Below are 13,683 nucleotides of genomic sequence, written 5' to 3' on the forward strand. Positions count from 1 at the left end.
CTTTTTATTTTTATTGAAAGCTTGTCTACAATAGATCTGTCTTATCAAAACTTGACAGCTTATCTTTCACTATTTAATATGTGTGTTTATTTATAAGCCATCACAAATTCCTCTACATTTGAATATTTATGAGATTTCTGCTGTTTAACATCTCTCAGCACGGATCTGATGCAGAATGCAGGTAGTTGTGGAATCAAAATATGAAAAATTTTTTTCGAAAGCACAATTTTGCATCTAATTTACATTTTGATATAAAGTACATATTTTAAATTTTAACAGTTACTATAGGGTATGGGAGGAGTGTAAGCTCTATGTGGACTATAAACTTATTAAAAAGGCAAGTCCCAACTTAATATTGCACAAATCTATTTTTGGCAACACGAAATTATCGTTGTATTAAGTTTGACCAATACATAGAACCTTACTTAAGTATGTACACACAACCAATAATATTGTTTAATAACAAAAACAAATAATGATAATGATGTGATCAGGTTTTTCACTATTCCTCCGAAAATTTCGGTAATTTTTGTCCCAAAAATAAATACGCATATCATTAACACATTATGACTAAGATTATTCCATATGTGGACCACATAATTTACCAAAATATTATTATAGGCCAATTATCCAGAAATGATTTTAAATGGGAATTCCGTTTCTTTAATGTTTTCAATAAAGAAAAAAACAGATGTTCTCGTGATGCCCATCACGATCATCATCATCACTTACTACAAATCTCTTCCCAAAAGCTATAAGTATGTTTGAAAAGTAAAACAAAAACAAAAAAAAAAAAATGGGAAAAACCCAGTCAATATAATGATTATATTATCTTCTGACCTAAGTTTGAATCAAACTCAAGATTTCGAATTTAGTCTGAACTGGGCATAGAACTCAAGCACATCGGTGGCGATCGGTGATCAGTGATTGTCTGGTGAATGTGATCCGCGATTTGAGTTGAAACTTTTCATATACCTACACTAGCCGGCTGCTAAAACAGCACTCGTTCTACAACTACTGTCAAGTATTGACCATCTCTCACATACCTTCACGCGAGTTCAAGTTCTCCGAGAACCCTCGCGCATTTATAAATAAAAATAAAAATCAAAACTTGTTCAAGAAACTATACAACAAACCAAGATCAAATACTCTGGTGTGACGCGCAGAAACGCCATTCTACCAGATTCCCATCATAACCATTATTTTGTCGGGAAAAAATTCAAAAGAAACAACAATCGTGTTGCATCTCTCGGGGCACCATCATGTTATCAAATACCGGTGAGACCAGAACGCGCATAATAATCAAAATCGAATAATTATAATTTTTTTTGTGAAATTTCTTATAACAATTAACATTTTATTTATAAATAAACTTATTTATTTTTTTTTTTGTTGTTATTTTGCAGTTTTAGTAGTTTTTTTAGTAGGAATTTTTGCATTATGTCAAGCTTCACAACCTACAAATAAAGTTAAGACAGATGCTGAAGTTGAGTCTTCTATTGCTGATATTTTTAATACTGCTACTCCCTCGGATGAAATTACCACTAGCAGCAGTCCAACTAAAAAGCCTGCAATCGATGACAGAGACTATTGGGATAATGATGATTTTAAACCTTATAAAGTTGATAAACGAGACTATTTTGATTGGAGACTATTAGAAGTAAGTAATTTTGAATAAAAAATTTAAAAAAATTCCTATTTAAAATATTTCGCGCAAATTTAAATTTCAAACTAAAATAGAAAATATAAACAAAATAGAGTATAAATAACGTGTGATAATTAAACTGTCTCATAATAATGGGGTGGAGCAACTTTTGTTATTTATTGTTTTCTATTGAGAGTTAGAATGCGAGTTCTTTAGAATTAATGATGATCCATCATACATGACTTTTATGTTATATCAACGTCAAAGTCTACCAAATAAACAATATTTTTTTTTTTTTAATATAAAAATTAAACAATAAAAATTATTGTGTTGGGGAATCACGGATGAGTACTTTAAGCTAACATAAAGAAACAAGTTTTTTGATAATTTTGCCAGTTTTGCAAATTTGTGAGCCATTAAGCTATGAGTGAATCAAGTACATACAGAATTAATCAACATACAAACATTATTATAAGTCCATTGTCACTTCAAAACAATTTTTTACTTGCGATATAGGTACTATATATCAAGTTATGCATTCGTACAAAAAAAAAGTTGAGATAGCATTTTTCCATGACATTACGATGGTAAAGAATGCCAAAAGAATGGGTCCCGGAAGTCTGTCTGTCTGTAAACGAAGCTACAGCTTAAACGGATGAACCGATTGATGTCAAACTTGGTATGTAGCATTATTTGGCGCCTCTCCAGAGGGGTTTTTGGAATTAATTTTTTTGGACCAAAAATAACGGTACTTGTCATATACCTACCGATTTTAGTAAAATTGAAATTTCTCAAAAACGGCTCCAACGATTTTGTTTAAAAAATTCAAATGTTAGTTTTAAGACAAGGTCTATCTTTCAATAAAAAAATTTTTTTTTTGAAAATCATTATTAACGGTACCTGCCATTGAACCGTTTTTTTTTTTTAATCCGATTTTCTCCAAAACTGCTTATTCGATTTCAACGAAGAAAAATAATTTTTGGATTTTTAAACAAATGTTGAAAATTTTTTTTTGAAAAATCAAATTTTCGAAAACGGGACATTGAATTTTTTTGAAATTTTGTTTTTAGATGTTGATTAGTGATTTCTACAAAATGGCATACCAATTTTATTTTAAAACTTTTTTTCCAAAAAAATTAGTTATAAAAAATTAGTTTTTTTAAAAAATGGCTCTAACGATTTTGAAATTTTTTTTTTCTAAAAATGCATGTTAATATATCAATCAAAATTGTATACTTGTTTTGGAGGGCAATTTGATTTCAAATTTTATTTTATTTTTTAAAAAATAAGTTTTATTTTTTTTTTTACCTTTATAGTACCTACATTTTCCAAATTTCTATATAAAAAGTCTTAAAAATTTAATCAACTTTAACTCTAAGAGCAAGTTCGTGCGTCCCAGTCGTGCATTTTATTTTAATTTTGATAAGAAAGTCTTGTGTTTGTTTGTTCATCTAAGCCCTGATTTTTCAAACGTCAGTTAGACTTTCAGAAGAATAAATGTCAATATAAAAAAAAAAAAACTTTTATTCCTAAAAGTTAAAAAAATTTATTTTCGACTAGGGTAAATGTGATAATTTTGCATACAAATTTTAAATTCACTTGATTTCATTTCCACAAAATGAGCAAGGATAAAAAGTAAATATCTACGAATTCACTCATTATATATTTTATTGTGAATAGGTTAACTTCATTCCCTTACTCATTTCTTCCAAATAAAGCAAAATTTTATATTTTTATTGAAAATTATCTGATCTGCCTAAGTTGAGACAGACGATTAAACTTACTTCATATACAGGTGACTATTTTTCAACCAATTTAAAACTATCTTGCAACTCATATTTCAAAAATATTCACAATTGATTTTTAATCAATTTTCAATGAATTTTAACATAATTTACATTCTGTTTTTCTACTAGTATGCTAGCACACGATTTTTGACTCGTTTTAAATCGATTTTAACTTTCCTAAATGATGATGAAGTTGATTTTTAAAAGCACAATTATAGATCAGAAACGTATTTATACTTGAAAACAAAACACACCAAAATTTGTTTTGATTTACATTTTTACTGTGGCAACCTTTATGTCGACTTAAGGAATTTTTGAAAATTTCATTTTCAATCTTATTTTTGTATAGTTTTTAATTTTAATTGAACTGAAATTTTCGCAAAGATTTGGAGCCCCTGTCGTAAAGGGAGACGGACAGAATCCCGAAATCCAAAATCCAGAAAGACCAAAATCCAGAAAACCCAAAATCCAGAAAACCCAAAATCGCGAAAACCCAAAATCCCGAAAACCCAAAATCCCGAAAACCCAGAATTCCGAAAACCAAAAATCCCGAAAACCCAGAATCCCGAAAAACAAAAATCCCGAAAACCCAAAATCCAGAAAGGCCAAAATCCCGAAAATAAAAGAGAAAAAATAAAAAACCCTTCAAAATTGTGTTTCACTGAAATTTTAAATGAAACATAAAATTAAAACCAATTAAAAAACAATTTAAAAATACATTATTATGAGTTAAATATTAAAATTCATAGTTCTTTTGATTTTAGTTCAACGACTTTTCCAACTTAACTCAATCACAACAAAACACTGCTGAAAGCACAATAAGAACTTGAAATCATGTAAAAAAGAGATATTGACGGAATCATACACTTCTATTGTTTTTTACATGTTAACACCTTAATTTTACACTTAGGATTGCTTTCGAAACCGAAATCCCGAAAAATTATATAAAATGAAAAATTTGCGCAAATTTTTCATTTTATATAATTTTTCGAGATTTCGGGATCCCATTCGGGATTTTGGGTTTTCGGGATTCTGGGTTTTCGGGATTTTGGGTTTTCGGGATTCTGGGTTTTCGGGATTCTGGGTTTTCGGGATTTTGGGTTTTCGGGATTCTGGGTTTTCGGGATTTTGGGTTTTCGGGATTTTGGGTTTTCGGGATTTAGGGTTTTCGGGATTTTGGGTTTTCGGGATTTCGGTTTTCGGGATTTTGTCCCCAATCCTGTAGTAAAATAATTCTTAACAAAACCAATGCTTAGTTATTTTCGTGAGAGTTCATATGTTATTTATTTAAGTCTTTGAAAATTTTAATGAATGGATTCTCATCCCCTCGAAGAGCGCTTTTTTGACAAACGTTTAAACACGGGTGACGGACACAATCCCAAAACACTAAATCCAGAAAACCCAGAATCTCGCAAACCCCAAAACTCCCGAAAATCCAAATCATATCATAAATTTTGTAGGAATTTCGATTTAAGAATTGGAAATTTCAGAATTTTGGGTTTTCGGAATTTTATGAGTTTCGGAATTTATAGTTTTACCGGATTTTGGGTTTTCGCAATTCTGAACCCTATTTTTTAAAACACATACCAAAGCCTATATTCTTTCTTACCTAAAAAATCAACTGGGATAAAGTTTTAGTCGGTTTCTGGCATAGTCTTTGTTCAGTTGGCACACGTTCACATAACATACAATTGCGCCATGTATTTCATTAAAATTTTGCAATGATGATAACGAAATTTGGAGACGGTTTGACATTATAACATAAAAATTATTATTTAGACAATTAATCATTGATTTATTTGACACGAACAAATATTTTCTCTATTTAACTTTTAACTGATAACACTGGTCAACAAAATTAAACTTTTTTTTTGTTACAGAAACCAAGGTATACTTTTCTATAGGATTTTGGTGTGCTGAGCTCAAATCCGAAGTCAAAAAAATTCTATCACATCACGTTTTTGAGATAATCCCGTTAAAATATCGAAAATGCCGCTTTTTTACCAGTTTTCGAGATTATTTCTTAGCTTTTGGTTATTTGTTCTAAATAAATTTGTAACAGTTTCTAATAGAACTAAATGTTGTCTTTCTAAATCCGTTTAAATCTTTTAAAAATCTCTTATCTTCTTTGAGAAATCTGAAATTGAAATCAACGTGTTTGGTATATCTCATGTTTATTTACTTTTAATAGCGAATCTCGAAAAGTTCTTTGCCAATCGCTTTAAAATTTTGACACAACGTTTCATTTAGAATCTTGCAAGTTTTTATATTTGCGAAGGTGGTGAATCGCAGTGAGATACATCAAAGCGTGACCGTGTCAGATACTTATACTAAATAATTACTAGTGAGAAAAATATAATTATTTTTCTTGTTAAAAACAAGATAAGAACTTACTGGAATGTAAATGAAACGTTGTGTCAAAATTTGAAAGCGATTGGCAAAGAAAATTTCGAGATTTATTATTAAAAGCAAATAAATATGAGATATACCAAACACGTTGATTTCAATTTCAGATTTCTCAAAGAAGATAAGAGATTTTTAAAAGATTTAAACGGATTTAGAAAGACAACATTTAGTTCTATTAGAAACCGTTACAAATTTATTTAAAACAAATAACCAAAAGCTAAGAAATAATCTCGAAAACTGGTAAAAAAGCAGCATTTTCGATTTTCTAACGGGATTATCTCAAAAACGTGATGTGGTAGAATTGTTCTGACTTCGGATTCGAGCTCAGCACCCAAAAAACCTATAAAAGTATATCTTGGTGTCTGTAACAAAAACCTTGTTGACCAGTGTAATTTGGCAAAACCAAATTGTCTTTGCGTACAAATTCGTTTGCATTTGCTTAGCAAAACCCAGCTTTTGCACATTGTATTCACATGACGTCATTAAATTTGAGATTCAAAAATGATCCGTCCTACTCCATTTATATTTTTTTGTTTTTTTTTTTTTTTGCTTTGACTTTTTGTAACAAATGCAATAGAAGAAAAAAACATTTTAAATAGGGTTTTCGCTCTTATGTTCTTCCATATAACATAACAGCATAAGAGCAAAAATTTGGAATAAACCCTACGAAATCACTAGTTAAAACGATTTTCCGAAAGTTCGCCGGAAACTGGAGACGGCCGCAAATAGGCAACTCTACCCTATGGACAGCCATTTTTTTTTTAACTATGCATTGAATGCATTTAAGAAATCTTCTTAATAAAGGTTTCATGCTAAAACCTTAAATGTTATTTTTAAATGTTAATTTAAAAAAAAAAAGAAGCGTCAATGCTGTCCACACCAACGACGATCGAAAAAGTGCCGATGTTTTTGGTACCTATATTAAAAAAAATAATCTTGAAATGAACGACACGTTCCGGTTTGTGTTAAGAATTGTTTTTATAAAAAATGGCAATAGAACGACTTAAAAAATACTTAAAATACATTATTAAATAAATAACTACTTCTTTAATTTATTGAAGTTATTATTTTTACGTGCATCTATTGTAAACATCATTGACTCCCAGAAAAATGACCAAACATTATGACAGTTACTCTATTTTTATTGCTATACCCTATACGTATTTATAAGTTTAGAACAATAACTCCATTCTATTTATATATTTTTTCGTAGCACATGCAAGTTGTTTATTCAAAAATTCTATTCGTTCTTGTTGATTCTCATTATTTCGAGTGACTTTAATCTGATAAGTTATTGCCAATTTAATTGCGTTATCATTTATTTTGAATATAAAATGAGGTAATAATATAACAAAAATAAAATTCAACAAAAACAAAAATTTTTAAATATAAGATAAAATGCATTTAAGAATAATAATAATATACAAATAAGTATTTTAATCTCATTAGGGTTTATTCACATGTAACTAAAAATACTTGATTGTATATTTCTGATGCAATAAGGCAAGGAACTTGTATCGAATGGACGATTCATAATTAAAGTTTATTTGGTTTTATTTGCCTATACAGATTATAAACACTCATCTTGAAATGTAGGTTAGTAAAATATTATCAGAAATTCTGATTTCTGATCTCTCTCTTTTTAAATTCAGCAAAATTATTGAGGTCACAAAAACTGATTAAAATGAAATTTATTCATCAAAATAAACAAATAAATGTAAGTAAAGTGTATAGGTATCTTCCAGTAAATCTTATTTATATTTGAATGATTCCAAGAGGGCAAAATACAAAATAGAATCAATCAATTCGTGTGCGGTTTTAAATTTATTAAAACAGGTTAATTGAGGTTATTACTCAGATTTTAGTTTATAGGCTGTAGGAATAAGAACTAAAAAAAAAAAAGAGATGTGATTCAAAGATAATTACTGTCAATCCATATCAGTGGGTGTTTCAACCACAAAAACATACATAAAATAACTCCAAAACATGTAGGTACTTCATAAAAGATTTACTGGGCTGTGATAAACAAACTGTCAATGAACTCTTGAAGCCTTTTTTTAATTTCATTTAGATATTCACACATTAATTTACTATTGACATGCGTATGTTACAATTAATTTGTCGTGTCAATTTTGTGTGATAATAATCAAATAAATTTGTCAAATGAAATTAATGTTTCCAAGGGTTATTGTAATCAATATCCAAGTGAATGACAAAATGACAATGGAGATTTAATTCTTAAATTTAATTTTTTTTTTTATAAAAGACAAGACTATTGAACTGAAGTTTTTATGTGTTATTTCTTGATAACACGTGCCATCAAATTTAAATTTAGTTAACCCTAGTTTACATCCCCAAAAAACTTACTACTTTTCTTGCCTGGGGTGTGTTACACCCCAACAGTTTTAAAGCGCATATATTTGTTTAAATTAATGTTCTGGTGCTTTGTTTACGTTATTTTTCAATCGAGTTGACATTAAAATTGTTGTTTAATGGACACGTATATTATCGGCAAAATTTTAATCGATTTTGTAGAGAAGTGCAAAAAGCTTTGGAATGTAATAAACTTAAGTATGAAAATATTGTTTTCTAAAATAAATGTTAAAAGTTAAACATCTTTGTAAATGTATTTTTTGTTTTAGTGTGTAATTTATATAAGTTATTGAAAAAATATAATGACTGTGATGAAAAAGAAAGGGCAACGCCGTTGAAAGTAATGCTAGACTTTGGTTCCAAAACCCAGGAAACAAGTTGTGCTGCTTTCAACACAGCACTTTTTTTTAGGGTGACCAGCGCCGTAAGGCGGCTAAAATCCGCTGTGGATTTGGGCCTTAACCAACAAGCTTCTTCAACACAGCTCATTGTTGAAAAAGCAGTTTTCGGACCGCAAATAAACCTGTCATAATATTGGGCTATAACCTATAACGGAACAAAAGGAGTCGACATGTTTGACCAAATGGTATCTTTATATTCATGTTCTCATCAAGCCAATCGGTGGCCCATGGTTGTAGGTATTTTACAATTTGTTGGATTTTTCAGCCTCATTCAAGTAATTTAAAGTTATTTAGAAACGAAAAGCTTATCCAGCTTGCAGAAGAACTAATGAAAATGGAGTTGGATGATCGTTCGCATCCTTCTATAGAAAAAAGGTTATCCAAAGCTAGTCAAGTCTCACCGCACTATGAGAAGATAGTCGCAGGTTTTTTCGTTCAGTTGATAAGAGCAGGCGTCAGGAAATCGAGATGCGATGTTTGTGAAAAAAAAACACTTGTCATCGCCACATCAGTACGGTTTGTACTAAATTTCTCCCAGAACTTTGATCTATACCAGAATAAGTTTACGCATCGAAATGTTAATTATAATTTACTTATAATTCATGAAAAATAAAATAAACACTAAAAAATTGATTTATTTCACATTTTGATCATTGGGGTGCAACACACCCCAGGCAAGTGTGGACGACCTTTTTTCACACGAAATTTCCAAAAAACCAAGTTGAAGCTCTTTGATAAAATAAAGAAGAAAAGTATTCAGAAAAAAGAATTTTGTTCACTGATTTTTTATCCCAAGTCGAAAAACTGATTTTCAAAAAAGTTACAAGCATTTAAAAGTCGTCTGGGGTGTATCACACCCCAGGATGTAAACTAGGGTTAAAGAGGTTAATAAAATCTGAAAAATTAATTATTCATAATAATATTATCATAATCAATAAATGAGTTCAATATGCACTTAAAAAAAAAAAAGAAATGCACGGCTCTTTTGTCAAAAATAATAAAAACAAAGATTAAAGTTTTCTCTTTATTTTATAAATAAAAAATTTATACAATTTGCATATGAAAAAAAATAACAAAAAATTAAAAAAAAAAAATTTTTAATTTATGCATATCAAAAGATTTAGACTAGATCGTGGTATATATATATATTTAGAAATTTGGACATATTGGAGAAAATAGACAAATTTAAAATTTTCTTAAAGCAAGTTTATAATAGCTGTGTTTTATTTGTTTTTATTAGCTTTACAACAAAAAAAAGCAGGATTTTGTTTTGTTATTGTATGGCAAATAAATACAATGATCTGATTTGGATCACGAGGAAAATAAAATACAGCTAATATTGTCAGCACACATGAAGAAAATACAAGATGCCAAATTAAATGAATATTTTAAAATAAAAAATCTGAAGTTATGGAACAAATTTTTTTAGTTTAAACATGATGATTTCCTTAAAGAATTCAAAAAATAGTTATAAATTATTGCTCTGTTATTGGCTTTGTTCAAAAAAAATAAACAGGACCAAAATTAACAATACCTAACCTATCATATGACTATTCAGAATAGGCTTATTACTTGTCTTAAATATGGTACTTTTGAAATTAAAAAAATATTTTTTGAACCGTTTATTTACAGTTTTTGTCATAGAACCGTTTTCATTAGTTATATAACTTTCCCGTAAACGACTCAACCGATTTTAACAATAATTTTCGCACAAAAGCGTTTTTGAAGTGAAAAACAAAATTACAAAACTATTCAATTTTTTTTTTTGAAAAAAATAAAATATTTTTAATGGATCAACTAAAGCTCAAAACTACCAAATTAGGTTACCGTTACACTTATACGAAGGAGCTTTTCCTCTTTTTTTTTGCCAAAATTATGAGTTTGAGGACAAGTTTTTCAAAAACTCCAAAATTTTGTTTATTCTTAAAAAATAGCTTCTACCGCTTAAACGATGGAAAATTGTTCCTCACTCCCATATATTTTGTTGTGCTTAAATAACCTTGGCAATGTTTTGATATAATTTAATATAAGATTTAAGGAATTTTTTTTTAAATAATCTTATCGAAATTTTTACTCATGAGGATGAAAACAGTAGTTTATAAAAAAAAAAGCCATACAAATCGGTGCTAAATTGCTTTAATTACTCCACCGGGTAGATGATTTGTATGATGAAACGATTTCTTCGTCTATTATGCCAAATAATCACGGTGGGCAGGAAGCATATCGATAGGTTGCACAAAAATGTCGACAAAAACTGCAAGTTGGGTTGTATTTGTTGATGATTATACGTGCAAAATCCGTTGGAATCGAAATCTTAGCTGCTCCTTTTTAAAAGTTATTCATATTTTTGTATTCCTAATCGGGATAATTTGGAATAAAAATCTTGTGGAGAGTACGATAACTTAGGCGACAAGAATTGATAACGGTATTTTGTAGAGGAGTTTAATACAATAATTTTTTACTATAGGAGGGGGGGTCCATCTCCCCCCGTTTAGGCGGCAGAGGCAATTTTCTAAAATATCACGTTAAATACAAAAAAAATATTAAAAAACAATGGCAACACTTACAGTTATGAATGATACCTTTTTCAAAAGGCAGAATTGTACACTTGATTCTAATTTTTAAATAAAATTATTGCAATTATTTGTTCTCGAAATAATCAACTTCAAAGTCAAAATTTGGGAAAAAAGTTGAAAAAAAAACACACATTTTTACCAAGACTGTAAATTTAAATATGAAATAAATCAATGAAATAAACTGCCTCAAACCACTGCAAAAGTGTCGTGAATACCATTTATAATTTTTATCTCTAATACTCTTTTTTATCTATTATTTCATTTTAATTAAATTTATTAATTCTATTTATCTTTTTAGAAAGTATTCACAAACACTCAATCAAATGTTGTCATCTCACCATTCTCCGTCAAATTCGTCCTTGCTCTTCTTTACGAAGCCGCTGATGCTGAATCCAATACCAAAACCGAACTATCTTCAGTATTTTATGGATCACCTTCAACTTATTTGATGAGAGATGTATACCGTGATATGTTGGAATCACTCAAGGTAAGAAAATCAATTGAATTTTTTAAAAATTATTTTTAACAAAAATAAAATAATATTTTCTAGGAACCCAATACAAAATACATACTCAATATTGCAACAAAAATGTACCTACGTAATAATATTACACCAAGACCACAATATCGGCACACCCTAATGGACCAATACGATACAGATATTCAAAATTTGGATTTCTCTAAAGCTGAAGAATCAGCTGATATTATTAATAAATGGTGTAGTAATGTAACAGAAGGACGTTTGAAGGAATTAGTTACTAGTGGTAAGTTCAAAATTGTTATTGATTATTCATGATAACTAATTAATTTTTATTTCAAATGAAGATCAAATCCAAAGTGCTGGTCTTTTACTCATAAATGCTATTTATTTTGACGGACAATGGCGGACACCATTCACTTCGACATTCGAAAGTGCCTTCTTCCGATTACCAAACGAACAAATTCGTGCAAATTATATGACAGTTACTGGCAAGTTTTATTATTTCTATTCAACAATGTTGAATGCAAAGGTCTTGAGATTGCCATATCAGGTATAATTTTTTTCTTTCGTTAAATAAATTTTTGTATCAACCCAGTTTTTTTTTCGTTTATAGGGTAAGAAATTCTCCATGACTATTTTATTGCCTGGAGCTAAAGGTGGTTTGGAAGCACTTGCACGAGATATTGAAGGCGATGGACTTAGACGTATTCAGTGGCTGATGAGCGAACAAGAAGTTAAAGTCACATTACCAAAGTTCAAATTTGACTATACAGCTAAACTTAAGGAGACTTTAATGGCGGTAAGTTAACTTAACGAGCCCATTAATACCAGACTGCTCAGTTTCGTTCAGTTTTATTTTCCGACGTGCTTCCTATTGCATTTAACGGATGTAACCGTGAAAGCTGACTGTATGTTTCACTCACTCCTTCCTTTTGAAAGAACGCTTCGTTTATTTTTAATATTTTCGTCATATTTTGACATAAGCGGAAGCAAAAGAATGCTCGTTTCAAAACTGAACGAAGCGTATGAAATGGAAATAGTGAGTGAAACGTACAGTCAGCTATCACATTTATGTCCGTAAAGTGCGAAGAGGATTGCACTTCAAATTCGGGTAACAAAACTGAACGAAACTGAGTAATCCGCCATTATGGGTGTGTTTTATGATTTGCTCGTACTCGTTTATTTTCATACAGTATCGTATGCTGCGATCCCACTAGTAAAGTTGCGGTCTTTAACCTCCGAAATAAAAACTTAACGAAAAAATCAGCAATTTTATTTTTTAAAACTTTTTTTGTTTATTTAATTTAATAGTTGGGCTTGAATGAAATCTTCACGGAAAGTGCAGCTCTAAGCGGAATTGCTAAAGGATCAGCTTTAGATAGGAAAATGAAGGTGACTAATATTATTCAAAAGGCTGGTATTGAAGTTCATGAGAAAGGAAGTACCGCATTTGCAGTAACAGGTAAAGTTTTCATATTTATTTTGTTGAGTGATTTTTTGAAATTTATATAACTAATAAACATTTTATTTGTTACTTTCTTATTACAGAAGTTGAAATCGTAAATAAATTTGGTGGTGATAATATTGAAGAATTCAACGTAAATCGTCCATTCGTATTTTTAATTGTTGATGAATTAACAAGCACTATAATATTTGCTGGCAAAGTACTTGATCCAACAGTTTAATAAGATATAATTTTTATATTTTTAAGATTTTAGATTCTATATGTTTTTTAATAATGTACATGTGTGAAATATATGGCCTTTTTTCAAAGAAAATAAACGAATAAAAATAAAATGAGTTGTGTTGAAGTTATTATTAAGGTAAAATTTAACTATCTACTTGAGAGTTCAATCAAGTTAATTTTGGTTTTTGGAGCTTTTATTCCAGTTAAGTTATACAGGGTGTCCAAAAAGTCAACAGTTATCAGAAAAATAATTTTCAAAAATCGCAGCCATGTATTTTGTGAATTATGGGCATTTGAAAAAAAAAAAATCGAAAAAATGGTCACCCA

The 13,683-nt window shown here is 29.4% G+C and overlaps 1 protein-coding gene across 1 annotated transcript; it reads left to right on the forward strand.

Moving 5' to 3' along the window:
- The first annotated feature begins 866 nt into the window (after nucleotides 1–866).
- LOC129918938 (serine protease inhibitor 27A) lies at nucleotides 867–13,466 on the forward strand. Its single transcript, XM_055999705.1, has 8 exons — nucleotides 867–1,278; nucleotides 1,407–1,660; nucleotides 11,487–11,675; nucleotides 11,739–11,952; nucleotides 12,014–12,219; nucleotides 12,283–12,468; nucleotides 12,981–13,131; nucleotides 13,218–13,466. Exons 1-8 carry the CDS (start codon nucleotides 1,263–1,265, stop codon nucleotides 13,352–13,354), a joined length of 1,353 nt encoding a protein of 450 aa, XP_055855680.1. The 5' UTR covers nucleotides 867–1,262; the 3' UTR covers nucleotides 13,355–13,466.
- The last annotated feature ends 217 nt before the right edge of the window (nucleotides 13,467–13,683 follow it).

Source organism: Episyrphus balteatus, chromosome 4 (assembly GCF_945859705.1).
Source record: "Episyrphus balteatus chromosome 4, idEpiBalt1.1, whole genome shotgun sequence".
NCBI classification, from domain to species: domain Eukaryota; kingdom Metazoa; phylum Arthropoda; class Insecta; order Diptera; family Syrphidae; genus Episyrphus; species Episyrphus balteatus.

Bases quoted from the DNA above. Each gene is read 5' to 3' on its own strand.
- LOC129918938 (XM_055999705.1), top strand. The intron at 1,661-11,486 runs GTAAGTAATTTT...TTATCTTTTTAG, and splicing joins TTGATTGGAGACTATTAGAA to AAAGTATTCACAAACACTCA. The intron at 12,220-12,282 runs GTATAATTTTTT...TTTCGTTTATAG, and splicing joins TCTTGAGATTGCCATATCAG to GGTAAGAAATTCTCCATGAC.